This window comes from Apodemus sylvaticus, chromosome 7, assembly GCF_947179515.1.
Source record: "Apodemus sylvaticus chromosome 7, mApoSyl1.1, whole genome shotgun sequence".
Classification (NCBI taxonomy): Eukaryota; Metazoa; Chordata; class Mammalia; order Rodentia; family Muridae; genus Apodemus; species Apodemus sylvaticus.
The window spans coordinates 24,196,085-24,213,737 of record NC_067478.1 but is presented as its reverse complement, the minus strand read 5'-3'; the positions used below and the strand labels follow the sequence as shown (position 1 = coordinate 24,213,737).

At 47.2% G+C, this 17,653-nt stretch overlaps 1 protein-coding gene across 3 annotated transcripts in view; it reads left to right on the top strand.

Moving 5' to 3' along the window:
• Window positions 1–693: 693 nt before the first annotated feature.
• The window catches only part of Dzip1l (DAZ interacting zinc finger protein 1 like), a 37,785-nt gene continuing 20,825 nt past the window's right edge, over window positions 694–17,653 (top strand). For 2 of the 3 annotated variants that reach the window (XM_052187550.1, XM_052187548.1), the window contains exons 1-6: window positions 971–1,076; window positions 3,803–3,914; window positions 8,534–9,109; window positions 10,966–11,050; window positions 12,954–13,072; window positions 13,746–13,907. In XM_052187550.1, the coding sequence (XP_052043510.1) occupies window positions 8,609–9,109; window positions 10,966–11,050; window positions 12,954–13,072; window positions 13,746–13,907 (867 nt within the window). In that variant the 5' untranslated portion in view covers window positions 971–1,076; window positions 3,803–3,914; window positions 8,534–8,608. Of the gene's footprint in view, window positions 790–970; window positions 1,077–3,802; window positions 3,915–8,533; window positions 9,110–10,965; window positions 11,051–12,953; window positions 13,073–13,745; window positions 13,908–17,653 lie in introns of those variants that run through there. The other variant, XM_052187549.1, reaches the window with a different exon arrangement.

Genomic DNA, 17,653 nt, shown 5'->3' with positions numbered 1-17,653 from the left:
AGTGCTGAATCGGGACAAACCATTTTGTTTCCTACGGTGGCAGTACCGGTTTGAATTTCCATAAACAACGTGCAGAAATTTGAGTTTCACCCCACCCTTGGCCAAGCGTATTCCCAGTAGTTTTGTCCTTCCTGTCCCAAGATGCAGAGCTTGGCATATTGAAGCGGGTGTTGAGAGAAAGGCCCTAAGATACAACAAAGTCTCACAGAACTTAAAAATTATGAGAGATGAGACTCCCAATGAGAAGGGAGCGGGGACCTATAATCAGGAGAGAGAAAATAATACCCCCAACTCCTACCCGAGCTTTCTGGGCAACGTTAACGAATTAGGGAAGCTGGAAGCTGATTATTGTTTGATCAAATCTGAGCACAGCTATGGGTCTCCTAATGCGGCTCGGGTCAAATTCCTTTAGTTTTGCGGGCTTGCCGACAGCGGTTGCATCCTGCCACGGGCGAGACATAGAGTGAAGGGATGGCGACAGAGTCTGTCCGGCCGCATCAAGGCCTGGGAACTCGGATGCTGGATTTCCTTAAGGGATTCAAAGCAGCACTCCCTCCTTTTCACCCCCATCCCTTGCAGCTCTAAAAATAGCTGTTCCCGGGCGCTGGGGAGAGGCTCCGCCTCTGCTGCGGGTGGATGTGTTGGGGGTAGGGGTGGGGGTGGGGGTGGGAAGTACCACAGACCCCAGGCCTGAGCTACTGGCGCGGAGAGAGGCGAAGGGTCCGCGTGGCTGGCTGCATCCCCGGGCTGCACTGTAGGAGACGGAGTGAGTCTGGACTTGCGGATGGGGTGAGTCGGGGCATGGGGACCCTCAAGACCTCCAGTCACCAGCCCTTGCTCTGGGTGACCCCCCGAGACTGACCCAGGCCTCCCAGGAAAACTATGTCTGGAATCCAGCCGGGAGCCGCGGGAGGGAGCGCGGTTCCAGGCGGAGCTACTCGGCCGCTGCGCGCGCAGGTTAAACATTAGTGGCTGCGGTCGCCAAGTGAGGAACCGAGCTGCGTGGCTGAGGGTGCCTCACGACGTCCCACTCCCTGTGCCTCCATCCCAGCGGCTTCGGATTGTTCAGGACTGAGGTACCCTGCGGGGGAAGAACGCATGTTTGGAGGCACGGAGGCGCGGAATGGGGGGTGTCTGACACCCAACCCACTGTTTGTTCAGCAGTGTGGTCTTGGGAATGCAGTTTTTGAAAACAGTAAAGCGATCTAAGGGACTGCAGATCTGAGTTCTGTTGGGAATTGGGGTTCGGTTGCTAACAAGATGATTTTTAAATAAAGATTGGCGTTTCTAGGTTCCTCCGCTTCCGGTCCCGGGCTGAAGTTTAACAGGGGCACACACAGCATTAGGGGTGGATGTGATTAGAAGTCCACAGGGCAAGAATGTACGAGGCAGGAGCAGAAGACAGGGCCCCCGGTAGGACTGTGTTCACAACGGTCTTGAAGGGCCCAGGGCCGGTACTGTCCTGGCCATGACTCCAGGAATTGATTTCTAACAGGATTAGGAGAGGCCTAGGGTGTGTGAGATGTTCTAGCCCTGCTCTTCCATCTTTAAGTGTTCAGCAAGATGGTTACTTCTTCCTTCGTCCTTCTTCCCCAAGGTGTGGTCTGGAAGGTGAAAACCCTGCTGAGAGAGGGTTGTCTGTCTGTCTGCTAGCACCAAGGGTCTGCTTTCTCCTGTGGATATGGCTTTAGATAAGAGATCTAAAGTACAGAACCTTCCTAATTCTGCAGGCCTTTAAGACAGTTCCTCATGTTGTGGTGACACCCCCCACCACCATAAAATTATTTCATTCTACTTCATAACTATAATTTCATTACTGTTACGCGTTGTTAGTGTAAATATCAGAAAAGATATCTGATATGCAACTCTGAAGGGGTCGCGACCCACAGGTTGAGAACCACTGCAGGCCTTAAGTTGGCGCAGAAACCTTGTGCACTTGGGAGCTGAACTTTTCTCACAGGGTCAGTTGTGCCACTCAAAACACCAAGCGGAGAAGGGGGTCACTTGGTAGGCAGTTCTGAATGTTCTGTGGTCACTTTGCAGAAAGGGGCAGTTGTGGCCAGCAGGGCTAACCAATCACTTGCCCCAACACTGGCCAATCACGTGTCTGGTAATTAAAGTGAGGGGTCTGGCCCGGAATAAAGACGGAGAAGCTCTGTTAGGAAGCAACAGTGCTTTAATAGACAAGAAACACCAGTACAGTCTCTCGGTTTTCTTTCCGATGTGAAGCAAGTTTTGTTTGTTTTTGACACTTCTGGGCCTGGGGATGATTATAATAGGTTATGCTAGGCCATATTCTCTAAGATAGTCCCATGAGTCACCAGTCAAAACCCACCTCCATATTAGTTTTAAAGAAAAAAAAAATTTGTGACACTAATTCATAATAAGCGTTTATAATTTTTTAAGAATTCTTTGAGAATTTCTCCCATGTAATCTGATCATACCCCGGCCTTTAATTCCCTACCTCCAAACTTTGAGACCCCTCCCCCAGTCCAGTTTTCTTGTCTCACTACTTTGTTAGTTTGTTTGTTTGTTCTGATGTAGACCTGGCTGGTCTGGAACTCACAGAGATCCACCTTCTGCCTCCCCAGTGCTGCAATTGCCACCACTGCCCAGCTGTCCTAGCACACTGTGTGTAGGGCCTGCCCTGGAATGTGGTTGATCTACCAGGGGTCACTTAAGTCCTTGGAGCTGGAGATGTAGCTCAGTGGTAGGACTCATACTTAGCGAGGCCCCGCATTAGGTCCCCACCAGCACTTCCCCATGAACAAGCAGTCAAGAGGAAGCTGTTTTAAAGTCGCTAGGCAGAGCGGGACTCCACACAGCGGGACTCCGAGTGTGAATCTCTCTCTTGCTGCTTGGAAGTTCTGAGAGCAGATGCAGGTCACAGACTAGACAGTCAGGAGTAGAAATAGATCCTCCTTTTTAATTTTTAAAACCATTTATTCAATCAAACAAGAAGGTCTAGAATCAAGACCAGGGTCCGGAAAAGAAGTGTTCTGGAACATCCCAGATTCCTCTCATTTCCTGAAGTCCCGTCAGGGGCTCCAGGGCTCCCTTGCCTCTGCTGTGTGGAGAGTGTGTTTGCAAACTGTGGGAAGGTTTCCTTGGCAGCCCTGACAATTAGCTCTAATGACGAGCCGGAGTTCCCCAGGGCAGGAACTGTGAAGGGAGCTGGGAAGCCAGGGCAAGTCTGTAAATGATTGCCCACAGCCCCTTAGAAAGAAGGCTGGCACCTTCCAAACTTTCCTCTTAGTTTCGTTTTTTGAGGAAGAAAAAGAGACAGTAAAATATGGAGATGCAATTTAAAGGAGAGGGAAAAAAACCCTCCAAAACAGATATTTGGACGATGTTATCTTTGGCAGGATTCAGGTGAGCAGAAGAGCCGGGACTTGTTTCCCCATGGGGCTGGTGACTTGGGAGGTAGGGACACTGCTGCTTTTTTTTTTTTTTTTAACACTGAGTGCGGAGTCGCTGCAGGGGTAAATGAAGGATCTCAACAATGGTGCTCGCTCTCTCAGTAGCAGTAAGCTCCATTTGAATCACTAACTATACCAAGTAAAACAGGATTAGGGAGTTCCCCTGGACCCCATCAGAACCTGTAGAGGCAGGTAACACAGCCTCAGCTTTCTTAATGATGGTGAATCATCTCTGCCTTGTGTTTCTAGTCCCAGATGTGGGAAAACAGTTTGCTGATAACGCATGTCGGGAGAAGGCTTGCGTTCCTGCCCCTGGGGTTCATGGTTTCTTGGTAACCAGCAACACACTCTCGTGGCTTTTGTCTTCTGCCTATTCCTACCAGGAAGCCAGCTTTGTAGCCGAGATACCTTGAGGATTTATGGTCTCCAGCACTGACCCTGTCATGATTTGCTGTGAACCCCGGCAGCCCTTCCATTCTGCTGGAGAAATCTCAGGTACCGTATTTCCACAATCACACAGTCTTGTTATCATTCCTATGCCACCTCAGCCATTGTTGGGAGGGCGGTCAGTCGCTGTGACTCGGAATTGTGGAGTCAGACAGAAATAGCATCTTTTAGGTCTGGTGCTGTGCCTGGCATGTAGGTGCTTGATAAATAATAGCTGCTCTCATCAGATCATCACCTTTAGCAATTCCCACCCTCCTAATCTACCCTTTGAAGCCAGAAGTCCCAGACATGGAGGAACCAGACCTAAGCTGAGGCTTAGGATTCATTGGCTGACATTGGCCAGAGTGCTCCATGCTCTGGGCTTCCAGAGAAGACCCAGACAGTCTGGACACTGGTCATAGTCAAAAGGAACAGAGCTTTGAAGCATGTGTCTATCTTCTGAGGAGGAGCAGAACGAAACACCAGGGGGCTGTCTACACTGAGGGGCAGCAGAAACAGTGGCTGACAGCCCAAGGGCCGGGAGTTGTGTTGCTTGGGTTTGAATCCAACTTCTAGACCTTGGACAAACATTTTTTCCCCCTCTGTGACTCAGAATGTGATGGCAGCTCTTTAGGAACTGTTCTTTTTAAATACATTTTTATTTTATGTGTTATATAGGTATGTGTACCACATTTCCTGCCTAAAGCCTGCAGAGGCCAGAAGAGAGTTTTAGATTCCCTGGAGCTGCAGTTATAGACAGTTATGAGCTGTCATGTGGGTGATGGGACTCGAACTCGGGTCCTCTGTAAGAGCAGCCACTCCTCTTAACTGCTGAGCCACCCCTCTGGCCCCTGGGAATTGTTTTGGGAAATAGTCTCCCCATTGCCATAATCCTCAGCATGCTACTGCAGAGGCTGCTTTCTTCTATTGCTCTCTGCCGTGGTGTTTGGTGTGTGTGTGTGTGATATGTAGATGAGGCGGTATATGGCATGCCGTGGAGGTCAGAGGAAAATTTCATGGAGTCAGTTCTCTGCTCCCACCTTTATGAGGGTCTTTGGTCATCAGAATTAGGTGGTATATACTTTCCCTGATGAATGCTCTTGTACGCTCTCCACCTTGGTTATTTGGGACCGAGTCTTTTGCTGAATTCAGAGCTTACTAATTGGCTAGATTGGCTGGCCATTGCACTCCAGGGGTCTGCCTGTGTTTGGTCCCCTACCTAGTGCTGGGGTTACAAGCAGGTTCCACCATGCTTGGCTTTTATGTGGGTTCTAAGGAATGCAAATGCAGACCTTTATGCATCTGGGGGCTGGCACCTTGCCAACTGTACTGCCCTCTAGCCCTGGTCCTGGCTTCCAACCCATTCTTGGTGACGCTACTGTCGCTGGCCAAGGAAGTGGAGGTCTTTGAGAATCTTGGTTTTACTGAGTCCTAGACATAAAGGCAGAGAATCAGTCTGTCATCGAGCACGTGCTGAGGTTTCTGTCCTACCTGGCATTTCATGTATTTAATGCTACTTTCTAGGTACTGTTGGAAGTTGGGTTTGAAATATAAGCCGTTGTGGGACTCAGAGTTGGGTCCAAAAGTCTCAGGAGGCAGAAAGGACCTGAGCAAAGAAATTTGGGGGTAGTCAAGGCTCAGTCAAGAGCAGGCCCAGAGCAGCTGAAGCAGTGGGTATATGAGCTCATCCTCAGGAGATTACAGGAGGGAGAAACGGTCCACAGGTGAACAGTGGATGAATGTCAGACGGTGCCTGGATCCCTGCCTTAAAGGAAAGGAGGAAGAATAGTCATTGCTTATGTGAAGGCTGGCAAGAGCGACCAGAGGTAGGGGGAGCGTGGAGCGAGCTGGTGATGGAGAGCTGTGGCCTTATCATTAGAGGGAGAATGGTTGGCACACACTGGAGGCCAAAGCTTAAATAGTTAAAGAGCGAGGTTCTCGGGCCCATGGGGGCAGGAAGTGGGTGTCCTGTTACCCTTGTATGCAGCATGCCTGGTTACCTGCTGTTGTCAGAGGCATGGCTTGTTGTGAGCAACTGTCTCTGAGGCTCTGGTGGTGAGGCTGCAACCTGGAGCTAAGCATGGTGAGTGCCGTGTCAGCCAACTCCTGTTTTGTTGGCTACCTGACGCTTTGGATGGGGTAGAAATGTACTTGTCTTCTGCTGACCACGCGGCATGCTTATGGTAGATGGCGTTGTTTTGGGAGGAGTGTCTGAGAAAGGAAGGAGAGGGTTAGAAACTGACAAGCTAGGCTTAGGGCAGCTGAGCATTCTGAACTGGCCATTCTGAGGAGCATCCAAAGAAGTCTGCAGTCAGTACCATGGCAGGAGTTACACTGAAGCCCAAAATGGGGGGTAGGGGTGTGGTTAATACCTCACACAGACCTACAATACAGACAGCTGGGCTAAGTCCAAGCAGGAATACAGTAAAAAGGGAGATTTTTATGAATGGATGAATTAGAGGCTTAAGGGAAAAGGGACGGGCCTCTGGTCAAAGCAAATCTTCCAAGAGGAGAGGCTTACCACAGCTGAATAGTCCAGGTCTACAAACTTTGGAGGCAGGTGCTTGCTTAGCTGCAGTCAGCTCTGGTCTCCCTAGTGGGGGAAGACCATACTCCCCATCCAGATTCCGGTTTGGTTTATGGAATTGGGATAAAGGCATTGTATCTATTTGTAAATGCATACTTAGAGATTATGTGTAGTATGCCAGTGTTCCCTCTGAGCCCCTCCCCTGCCCCCACTCACTCCTTCTCACAGTCCCCGGGAAGCAGGCAGAGCTGGCCTGGCCATTGCCACTGTCTTTTCCTGAGGAAGGCAGTTCAGAGGGGACAGGGCCTTTCCTTTCCCCTCTCCTCTGCCTACCTAGACCCACTGTTTCTTCAAGGCTTTTTTCTTTCGTGAGTTTTGTGACCTTTTTATGTTCTTACCTTTCTCATTGTTGTACTAACTGACAAGAGCAAGGGGTTGAGGGTCTCTTTTGGCTGATGACTGAAATATAGTCTGTTATGCTGGTGGGGGCATGATGGTGGTAGGGGTGTGAGGTAGCTAATCACTGCTTCCACAGTCAGGATGCAAGAGAATTCTGCCTTACTCAGTCCTGGGACTCTAGGGTCTGGGATGGACCCACATCTGGGCAGGGCTTCCCTCCTGGGATAATCCTCTCTGGAAACTCCCTAGTAGATAAACTGAGAGCTGTGTCTCCTAGGTGACTCCAGTCCCAGTCAAGGTGACAAGGAAGATAAACTAAGACACTTTTCTTCTCTGCCTTTGGATTGAATTTAAGTGACAGGGTTGTAGAGGCTGGGAAGAACTTGATAAATGGGGAAGTGTGCACCTTTTCTCATCCTAAATTCAGTCTGTAAGGGCAAAATCTATTCTTGGGGGAACACTGCTTACTGGCTTGCTCCAATGGCTTGCCGAGTTTGTTTTCTTATACACTCCAGGACCACTTGTCCAGAAGTCGTACCACCCACAGTAGGTGGGGCCCTTCCACATCAATCATCAACTAAGAAAATGCCCTACAGGCTTGCCTCCAGACCGACCTCATGGGGACATTTTCTTAATTGTGTTGTTTCCTTACTCTCAGATGATTCTAGCTTGTGGCAACTTGACCAAAAGCTATCAAGCGTATCTACCTAGCGTATAGGAAATAGAATCTGGGTCTTTTGGCAACAATAAGAACAACAACAACAACAACAACTACAAATCAAAGCTCTTTTTTCTAGTCCAGTGGTTTCCAACCTTCCTAATGCTGCAACCCCTTAATACAGTTCCTCATGTGGTTCCCCCAAACATAAAATTATTTCATTGCTACTTCATAACTATAATTTTGCTACAGTTATGAATTGTAATGTAAATATCTGATATTCAGGATATCTGATATGTGACCCTTAAAGAGGTCATGACTAACTGGTTGAGAACCACTGCTCTAACCTGTTAATGGACTTGGAATGAAACTTCCCATTAGAACATTTGCCTAGCATGCATAAGGCCTTGTGTGTAATCCACAATGCAGGGGGAAAAACAACAGATAAACAAACAGGTCCATCATAGACTGAGCACAATATGTGTAGAGATATAGCAGCTTTCTTAAGCCACTCTTGACTGGACTGGACTTTGTTTCAGTTATGATAGTCCAGAAATAGCTTAGTCATGTGATCACACTTTGCTGCAAAGGATGCTGGGAAATGTAGTCCACACATAGTCTACTAGAATGGGGTATACCAGAAGGCACTGCTGTGGTCATTGGTGGCTCTGCTATTCCCGGAGAGTTGTTGGACTTTGTCCCAAGTAACTATAGTATAGCATTCCAGAAAAACCCTCTCTACATTTGGTAAAATTCTTTGCCAGATGCTACCACAGTTGCTTGGTAGCACCACATTAAGGCACTGCATGTGTCATGGGGTCCCCCTTCCTCACCACAGTTCTTTCAAGTGGACTTCTTCCTCCCCAACAGACTCAGGAGTTTTAAGAGGAAGAGATTTGTCCAAGGCAGAGGATTTAGATATGTTTCTATGCAATGGAAGGCCCACCTTTCCTTCCCACAGTGCAGCCATATTGGCATAGCATGTCATGCTGAGTCACTGCTCTACAGACAGTTCACTGTGCCCTCCTTTAAGGTTTTGTGTGCGGGTATATGGAAGGTACAAACACCTGGACTTTCTGTAACTTGGACTCTTCCATTTTCCAGGTCCTTTTTCAGCTCCTTGGTCAGTGGCCCTGGTGGCATTCTACCCCTGTGGTCAGCCCAGAGCCTCTCCTTCCCATGCAGTACCCAGCAGCCACCACTGATGGCCTTAGTGGCCTGCTGTCCGGGGCCTACACACTTCCCACCTTCAAGTTCCAGCCTCGCCGCGAGAGCATAGACTGGAGACGCATCAGCGCCGTGGACGTGGACCGTGTGGCCCGGGAGCTAGACGTGGCCACTCTGCAGGAGAACATTACCGGCGTCACCTTCTGTAACTTGGACCAAGAGGTGTGCAACCATTGTAGGCAGCCTGTGGACCCGGTGCTGCTCAAGGTGCTACGCCTGGCACAGCTCATCATCGAGTACCTGCTGCATTGCCAGGACTGCCTGAGTGCCAGTGTGGCGCAGCTAGAAGCACGGCTACAGGCCAGCTTAGGCCAGCAGCAGCGTGGCCAGCAGGAGCTGGGACGCCAGGCTGATGAACTCAAGGGCGTTCGGGAGGAGAGCCGGCGTAGGCGAAAGATGATCAGTACGCTGCAGCAGCTGCTTCTGCAGACAGGTGCCCACAGCTATCACACGGTGAGCACTCTTGGCTGAGGGGAGCCGGAGCTGGACACCTTAGGGACCGACCAGGCCAGCTGAGTGGTACTGCCTTGGACCACGAAAGTACTGGAGGCCATTCTCATCAGTTAGGAGCAGATTTTAAAGATGATGTTCTGAGAGTGAGGATTCTTTTTGTTTTTTGTTTTTTTTTTTTGTTTTTTTTTGTTTTTTTTGTTTTTTTGTTTTTTTTTGTTTTTTCGAGACAGGGTTTCTCTGTGTAGCCCTGGCTGTCCTGAAACTCACTCTGTAGACCAGGCTGGCCTCGAACTCAGAAATCTGCCTGCCTCTGCCTCCCAAGTGCTGGGATTACAGGCATGCGCCATCACGCCCGGCTGAGAGTGAAGATTCTTATTGGGTTCTGTGCAATGTAAGCATAGAATGGGTGTGCAAGAGGAGTGTATAGGGTGTGTGTGTATGGGTATGCATGCATGTATAGTGTGTAAAAGTATGACTATATGATGTTTGTGTCTATGCATGTGGGTGTGTTAAATGTGTATATACAAATGCTCGAAGGGTCTACGATATTGGTGTTTATAGGATATGTTTTGTATTATGTGTGCTTGTACTGAATTACCATAATGGACCCAGTTAAGAAGTGTAATAGAAAGATATATTTATGGTGTGTGTCTCTGAGGCAGAAGACATATAAAGACTGTATGTAATGATGTATTCATGAATGGATGAAGGATATGTAGTATAGGTCCTTAAGGGTGTGAGTATGTATGGAAGGCACGTGTGTTTGTACTTGTATAAGGATGGAGAGTTTGTAGGCGTGCAGAGTGTGCTGTGGAAAGGCATGTGTGTGGAGACATGTGGATGATGACTAAGTGTGTGGTGAGGTATACGGAGGCAGGCTCGCTTTAGAAAAACTACTTCATAGTTCAGACATAGTTCGTGACTCCACTGCACCAGAAAAGGAGGCTGAGACATCTACCCTGGCCAGGCTCTCGAGCGTAGTTACAGCCCATGCTAGGTCTTCAGGGGATTCCTAATTTGGGTGCAAGGCTGTGGGACGGGACAGTAAAATGGCTTGCATGATACCCCCTGCTCCAACCAACTTATATTCCTCTCCCAACTAGAGGTTTATTTCTGTCATGTTAAGTCTCCAGTGGGCAGTCTGTCAGTGCAGGTGCCATCTATTGCGACTACTGCCATCGGTGGCAAAGGTCATATAGAAGCTGGCTGTAAGCCACCCAGGACTGGTATGGAATGTCAATCACCAGTGACCCAGTTCTTTATCTCTTGCTTTGCCAGTCTTATTATGGGTCCCATGGCCTGACTCCATCCTTCAAGCCCACTAACTCTGAGCTATGTCCCTTACCAGCTTTGTTTTAGACAGGATTTCATGATGTAGCCCTGGCTGGCCTGGAACTTGTACATTTATCAGACTGGCCTTAAACTCAGAGATTTGCCCGTCTCTGCCTCCTAAGTACTCCAGTTAAAGGTCTATGCTCCACTAGGACATTTTTTTAAAAAAGCCATCTTCTAGATATGTACCATTTCTGCTTATATATAGTGACTAGAACTTAGTGACATGGTTATATTCGGTTGTAATAGGGGCTGGGACATATGCTGGTTATTTCCATTGGCCTCCTATTCTACTAAAAATCAGGATTCTTGTTTTCTTTCCCTTCCCACTCCCACCATTCCTTTTTTCTTTATGTGGTGCTGGGAATTGAACCCAGGGTCTCACGCACTCCCAACCCTTCACATTCTTTTTATTTCTGAGGTGGTCCACGGACCCTGTGGAGGCAGAGTTTCACTACAGGATATTTCCATGCTCTCTGGGGGGGATCTAATCCGGCACTTCCAATTGCTTTTCTTCTGTGTAGTGCCATTTGTGTGACAAGACATTCATGAATGCCACCTTTCTCCGAGGCCATATCCAGCGCAGGCATGCAGGCATGGCAGAAGTCGGTGAGTTCAGGCTTCATCTGGGAACTGCTGGGCAAGGACTCGGTGAGTGGGGCCCATGCACGTGAACCTCCTCTTAGAGCTTCTTGAGACCCCACACAGAGCCCTGTGCCGTCTTGTCTGTGTAGGGAACCAGAGTCACCAGACGGGTAGGTTTAGTTGTCGCTTTGTTCCTTTCCATGCACAGTGGTCAGCGCTTTGCCTCTGACTTGCTGTACCCTTCACTGTGTGTGGAGCAGGCTGTGACTCAGAAGGGCCTTTAGCCTCCCTGCCTCCTCTGCGGCAGTCCGAGGCTGGCCGTATAAATGGGGCAAATGAGCAGTCAGACCAGTTCTTTGACTGTTCTGTGTACTGGAGTTTATCACGACTTAATCACTTTATTTAATTTTACCATTTCAAATTCCAAAAGGACTAACAAGGCTTTGTGCTGCCCTTATACAAAGTTATATGTACTTTTGGAGTTCAACAGAAGTATCTATACAATGAAATAACCATGTAATACACATATAAAATTTTCAATAAGGGAAACATCATTATTTCCTATCATTGCAATCCTCCTAAATTTTTTTCTTTTTCTTTTTTACAGTTGAGAATGTAGCTTGGTAATATAGGACTTGCTTGTATGCAATGTAGTTCTGGTTTCAGTCCTTAGACAGACAGATAGACACACACACACACACAGAGGAGAGAAAGAGAGAGAGAGAGAGAGAGAGAGAGAGAGAGAACGCTTAAAGCAATATCATTTAACTGTGTACTTTTATGTATCTCTTCATAATTCTATATTGGGGATTATTAAGGAAAACAGTTTCTATCTTAAATATTGGTTTCTCATTTTCTTGCAAAAATATATCTTTGATATGAAAACTTTACTATGTAATGATATATAGGTAAAGGAAAGATAAAACAATGGACATTATCACAGCAATTATTATTTTGATATTTTTTCTGCATATATTTGTAAGCATATAAAACCTCTTTTGAGTATACCATATTTCTGTTTTTTGTTTTGTTTTGTTTTTGATTTTTTTGAGTTAGTCTTGAATTTGCTTAGTGTAGCTGAGGCTTGTCTTGACCTCCTGCCCCCCTTTTTGGGTACTGGGGTATCCGTGTATGCTGCTCTGCCTGGCGTATGCAGTAATGGGGGTCAAAAGCAGGGCTGTGTGCATACCAGGCACCGCCAGCCCTAAACCATCTTTGAAAACATGATTTTTAATGGCTGAACAGAATTTCGTGATGTAACCATCAGTTTCTTTCCCATTGTCGAACAGAATATCTGAGTAACTCAAAAATTTCATTATTAGGTAGCACAGGATGGATTAATATTCTTGTATGTAAATCTTTGTGTGTGTCTTTTAATATTGTCTTAATAGGAGAGGGAAATGTGTTCTTTTTCTCTTTTATGATTTATTTTTATTTATTTTATTTTACTTTTTAAAAAGATTTATTTATTTGTCTCATGTATGTGGGTAAACTGTCACTGTCTTCAGACACACCAGAGGAGGGCATCGGATTCCCATTACAGATGGTTTCCCACCACGTGGTTGCTGGGAATTGAACTCAGGACCTCTGGAAGAACAGTCAGTGCTCTTAACCACTGAGCTATCTCTCCAGCACTCGATTTATTTTTATTTATGCATATGTTTCTGTGTATATATGCCCTGTGTGTGTGAGCCTACAGAAGCCACAGAGGATGTCAGATCCCTTATGATTGGAGTTATAGGCAGTTGTGAACCACACAACATGGATGGATGTTGGGAACTGAACTCAGTTTTTCTGGAAGAGCAGCAAGTGGTATTAATCACTGAGGCATCTCCCCAGCACTGTGGAAATGTGTTCTAAGGGGCAATTTTGGCTGCATTAGTGCTAATGCCTCTTCCCCTTTCACTCATCCTTGTGTGGACCCCAGGAAAGCAGAAGCAGGAGCCGCCACTGGGGGAGGTTCTGGAGGAGCTTCGGGCCAAGCTCAAGTGGACGCAAGGGGAGCTAGAAGCCCAGAGGGAGGCGGAGCGGCAGCGGCAGGTCCAGGTGAGTGTGCAGTTCCAGAAACGGCTAGAGAGGCTCAGGGTGCTGCGCCCAGCCACGCACCAGACTCCCACGGGGCCCACAATCCTACCGGTTTCCCCAGCCTCAAGTCAGAGAGAGCAGGCTACCTTCTCCGGTGTGGAATTATACTTTGTCTGGATGGGGCGGTCAAACTATTTTGCCAGACCTGTGTGGCCAAATGTGCAGCAGAGTGTCATGGTCTTCTGCATAGCGATGCTGAAGGCATCTGAACTTGAACATAATGTGTTGGGCCACACTGTTACTCGGCTCGCCGAGGACAAAGACTGGGTTAGGTTTGGAAAGCTCCAGAATTCTAGGCTAAGGGGCATATGCTATAAATATAAAATTAAATACATTTACAGAACAAAAAAATGCTAGCCTTCTCCACCTCTCCATGTAGTCGCTAGTCACTTATTACCTTAGCAGGCATTTATTGGGGATTGAAAAGAAAGAGAAAATGAGTCTTATCCTCAAGGGAGTCTACAGTTTAGATAAGTCGTGTCTAGCACTCTGGGTCTAGACGGCAGGAACTGAGGGTGGCGTGCTCTTTGGATTGCCATAGAGTTACGCATGTGTAGGAGGCCTTAGCTGGTACTCAGCAGACGTTTGCTATAATGTGGAAGTGATGATTATGCTACTTTTTGTTTTTTGGTAGGAATTAGAGATGACACGTCAGAGGGAAATAGAAGCTAAAAAAAAGTTCGATGAATGGAAAGAAAAAGAACGGAGCAAGCTTTACGGGGAAATAGACAAGCTGAAGCAGCTCTTCTGGGATGAATTCAAAACTGTTGCCAACCAGAACTCTACGTTAGAAGAGGTACCTCACGCAGAAAGCGTTTCAAAATTCGTTTGCTGCAAACCTATTTGTTCTTAAAAGTTAATTTTGTGTGTGCACATGCATGCATGCATGTGTGTGTGTGTGTGTGTGTGTGCATGTGCAAATGGGCTTAGCCATGCACATGCATATAGAGACCAGAGATGGACATATGATGTCTTCTACCATCTTTCTGTATCTTAGTTCTATATTAGACTTATTTTTATTTGAGTGTGTATATGTGTGTATGTATGTGTATTCACGAATATGTGTGGGTGCCTGTGGAAGTCAGCAGAGGCCATCAGATTCCCTGGAACTGGAGTTACCCGCTATTGTGAGCTGTCTCGTGTGGGTGCTGGGAACTGAAATTGGGTCCTCTGTAATAGCAGTAAGTGTTCTTAGCAGCTGAGCCATCTTTCCAGACCTCTCACTTTAGGTTGTTTGTTGCTTTTTTGGAGATAGGATCTTTCCAGATAGCCCTGGGTGTCCTAGAACTCAGCTTGTAGACCATGCTGACCATCAAGAGACCCACCTTCCTCTGCCTCCTGAGTGCTGGGATTAAACACATGCACCACCACACTTGAATCCTCCACCTTAGTTTTTGAGACATGGACTCTTACTGAGGAGGGCGTACCCCATTTTGACTTGAGTGGCTGTCCAGTCAGCCCTAGGGTCAGCTTGTCTTCAGTTCCAGTCCCTGGCTTTACAGATGTGCCTAGCTTTTAAATAGGGGTTAATGATTGGAACCCAGGTTTTTTTTTTTTTTCTTTCTCCGAGACAGGGTTTCTCTGTATAGCCCTGGCTGTCCTGGGACTCACTCTGTAGACCAGGCTGGAACTCAGAACTCAGAAATCCGCCCGCCTCTGCCTCCCAAGTGCTGGGATTAAAGGCGTGCGCCATCACTGCCCGGCTTGACTCAGATTCTTACATTTGTACAAGCACTTTGCCCACCGAGGCCTCCTCTGTCCCTCAGGATTCATTACTTAGTCCTCACTGGTCTTACTTGTGTTGTTGGGGCTGAGGGGCTGACACAGTATAAGGTTGGACAACAGAGGCCTGTGCGCAGGGAAACCCACACTCGCTGTGTGATCTCGGGTGAGTTAGTTTACATCCCTGTGCCTTAGCTTCTTTTGTGTACGATATATTCGTAACAGCTTTAAGCTATCACAGGTGTAGTACTTAACACCATCTGCCATTTAATTAGAACTCTTTAGAAGAGTAATCAGAGTAAACTCCACCCCCCCACCCCCCTCCCTCCCCCAGACAGGGTTTCTCTGTGTAGCCCTGCCTGTCCTAGAACTCACTCTGTAGACCAGGCTGGCCTTGAACTCAGAAATCTGCCTGCCTCCCAAGTGCTGGGATTAAAGGTGTGTACCACCACCGCCCGGCTGAGTAACCTTATTTTTACAAAGTGTTCTCAACATTGGCAAGAAACGTGGTAGAACATAAATGAATACATTTTTCTCTCGACTTCTATCTGGTGAATTCTGGCTATATGTCAGATACTCTGGTGGGGTCTATTGTAGTTGTGTATAATAGGTAACATTCACTGGGTATACTTACTGTTCCTTGCCTCTGTGAAAAACTCTTTTCTTTTTTCAGACAGGGTCTCTGTCACCTGGCTGGAACTTGTCATGTAAAGCAGGCTGGCCTCACATTCACAGCAGTCTTCTTGCCTTTGCTTTGTGAATGTTTGAATTACAGTATGCACCATTAATGCCCAGCCACAAAAACTTACCACATTGTCTTAGTTAGGGTTTTACTGCTGTGAACAGACACCATGACCAAGGCAACTCTTATAAGGACAACATTTAACTGGGGCTGGCTTACAGGTTCAGAGGTTCAGTCCATTAGCATCAAGGTGGGAACATGGCAGTGTCCAGGCAGGCACCATACAGGAGGAGCTGAGAGCAGACTACTGGCTTCCAGGCAGCTAGGATGAGGGTCTTAAAGTCCACACCCACAGTGACACACCTACTCCAACAGGGACACACCTTCAAATAGTGCTACTCCCTGGGCCAAGGACACACAAACCATCACACACACCGAGCTTTTTATGCGGCCCAGGCAGGCCTTGAACTTTCAGTCATCCTGGTTCAGTTTCTCAGAGCACTGTGATTACAGGACCACGCCACTCTGCCTGGCTAAGTTCCATTTAGATGTGTATGCTTGTGTGCATGCGTGCACACACATGCACTTTGTTTTAAGAATATGTATTACATTCCTTTTTACAGGTGAAAATCAAGACCATGTGATTTGTACACGTTCACACTTGTAAGGGATGGAGGTGGCGTTTGAACGTAGCTTTTAAAATTCCCAAGGTCCTGTTTTCTGCTGGCTGCATTAGCCGTGCTAATACAGAGAGACCTTGTTAAGATCACTGCCGAGTCCTATCTTTTCGTATATGCACAGGAGAACCATTTTAAAATGTATTTATCCCCGATTGGTCCTCCCTCACATCAAGAGAATCTCATTTTGAAGGTGAATTGTCAGCAGTTTTTCTCACCACCATTCCCATGTTTCGCCTAAACACACAGGCAAGTGTTCTTAGTGGGTTGTCATAGGGCAAGCCTGGGACCTGGCATGGAAACACAGAGGGAGCCTGTGGGGATGGAAATGAGAGCTTGTTCTGTGTCTCTGTCTCTCTGTGTCTCTCTGTATGTCTCTGTCTCTCTCTGTATGTCTCTGTCTCTCTCTGTATGTCTCTCTCTGTGTGTCTCTCTATCTCTGTGTCTTTCTGTATGTCTCTTTCTCTGAATGTCTCTCTGTATGTCTCTCTGTATGTCTCTATCTCTGTCTCTCTGTATGTCTCTGTCGCTCTCTATATGTTTCTGTCCTGTATGTCTCTCTATCTCTGTGTCTCTCTGTCTCTTTCTCTGAATGTCTCTCTGTATGTCTCTCTATCTCTGTCTCTGTATGTCTCTGTCTCTCTCTGTATGTCTCTCTGTCTCTGTATGTCTCTCTATCTCTGTGCCTCTCTGTATGGCTCTTTCTCTGAATGTCTCTCTCTGTATGTCTCTCTAGCTCTGTCTCTCAGTATGTCTCTGTCTCTCTCTGTATGTTTCTGTCTCTGTGTCTCTCTGAATGTCTCTCTATCTCTGTCTCTCTGTATGTCTCTGTCTCTCTCTGTATGTCTCTCTGTCTCTGTGTGTCTCTATATCTCTGTGTCTCTCTGTATGTCTCTTTCTCTGAATGTCTCTCTCTGTATGTCTATCTCTGTCTCTCTGTATATCTCTGCCTCTCTCTCCCTCTCCCTCTCTCTGATTTTTCTGTCATTAGTCACGTCCTCCATCACAGGCTCCCTGCTGGGTTAGGGACACTGTGGAAGGCCAGCTGGCACTCCATGGTGTGGCCTTCTGCTCTCACCAACAGCTTTATAGCCACTGTTCCCGATTTTAAATGTCCCCGACTCTGCACTTGGCAACATGTTGCTTGTTGAGTAGGCATGTGTAAGTTGTGTTGATCTGAAGCAGACGCCATTGTTCAGAGACCACCTCAGAGGCCACCGGGTTACTCGGGGGTAGAAAACCTTGAGTTTCAGAAACCGAGGCCCCGCCCCTTTACCAGCTCCCGTTCTGACTCAGATCCCATTCTTGTACCGGAATAGCCGAGGACTGTATTTATCTATGGCTTGTCTGCCTGTAAGATTACTCATGTTGTGTTTCTATGTCTCCTGACTCCTTTCAGCATTTTATTATTTTACGTTATTAAAGTATAGGGAGCAAAATTGGATACAAGACTCTCTGTAT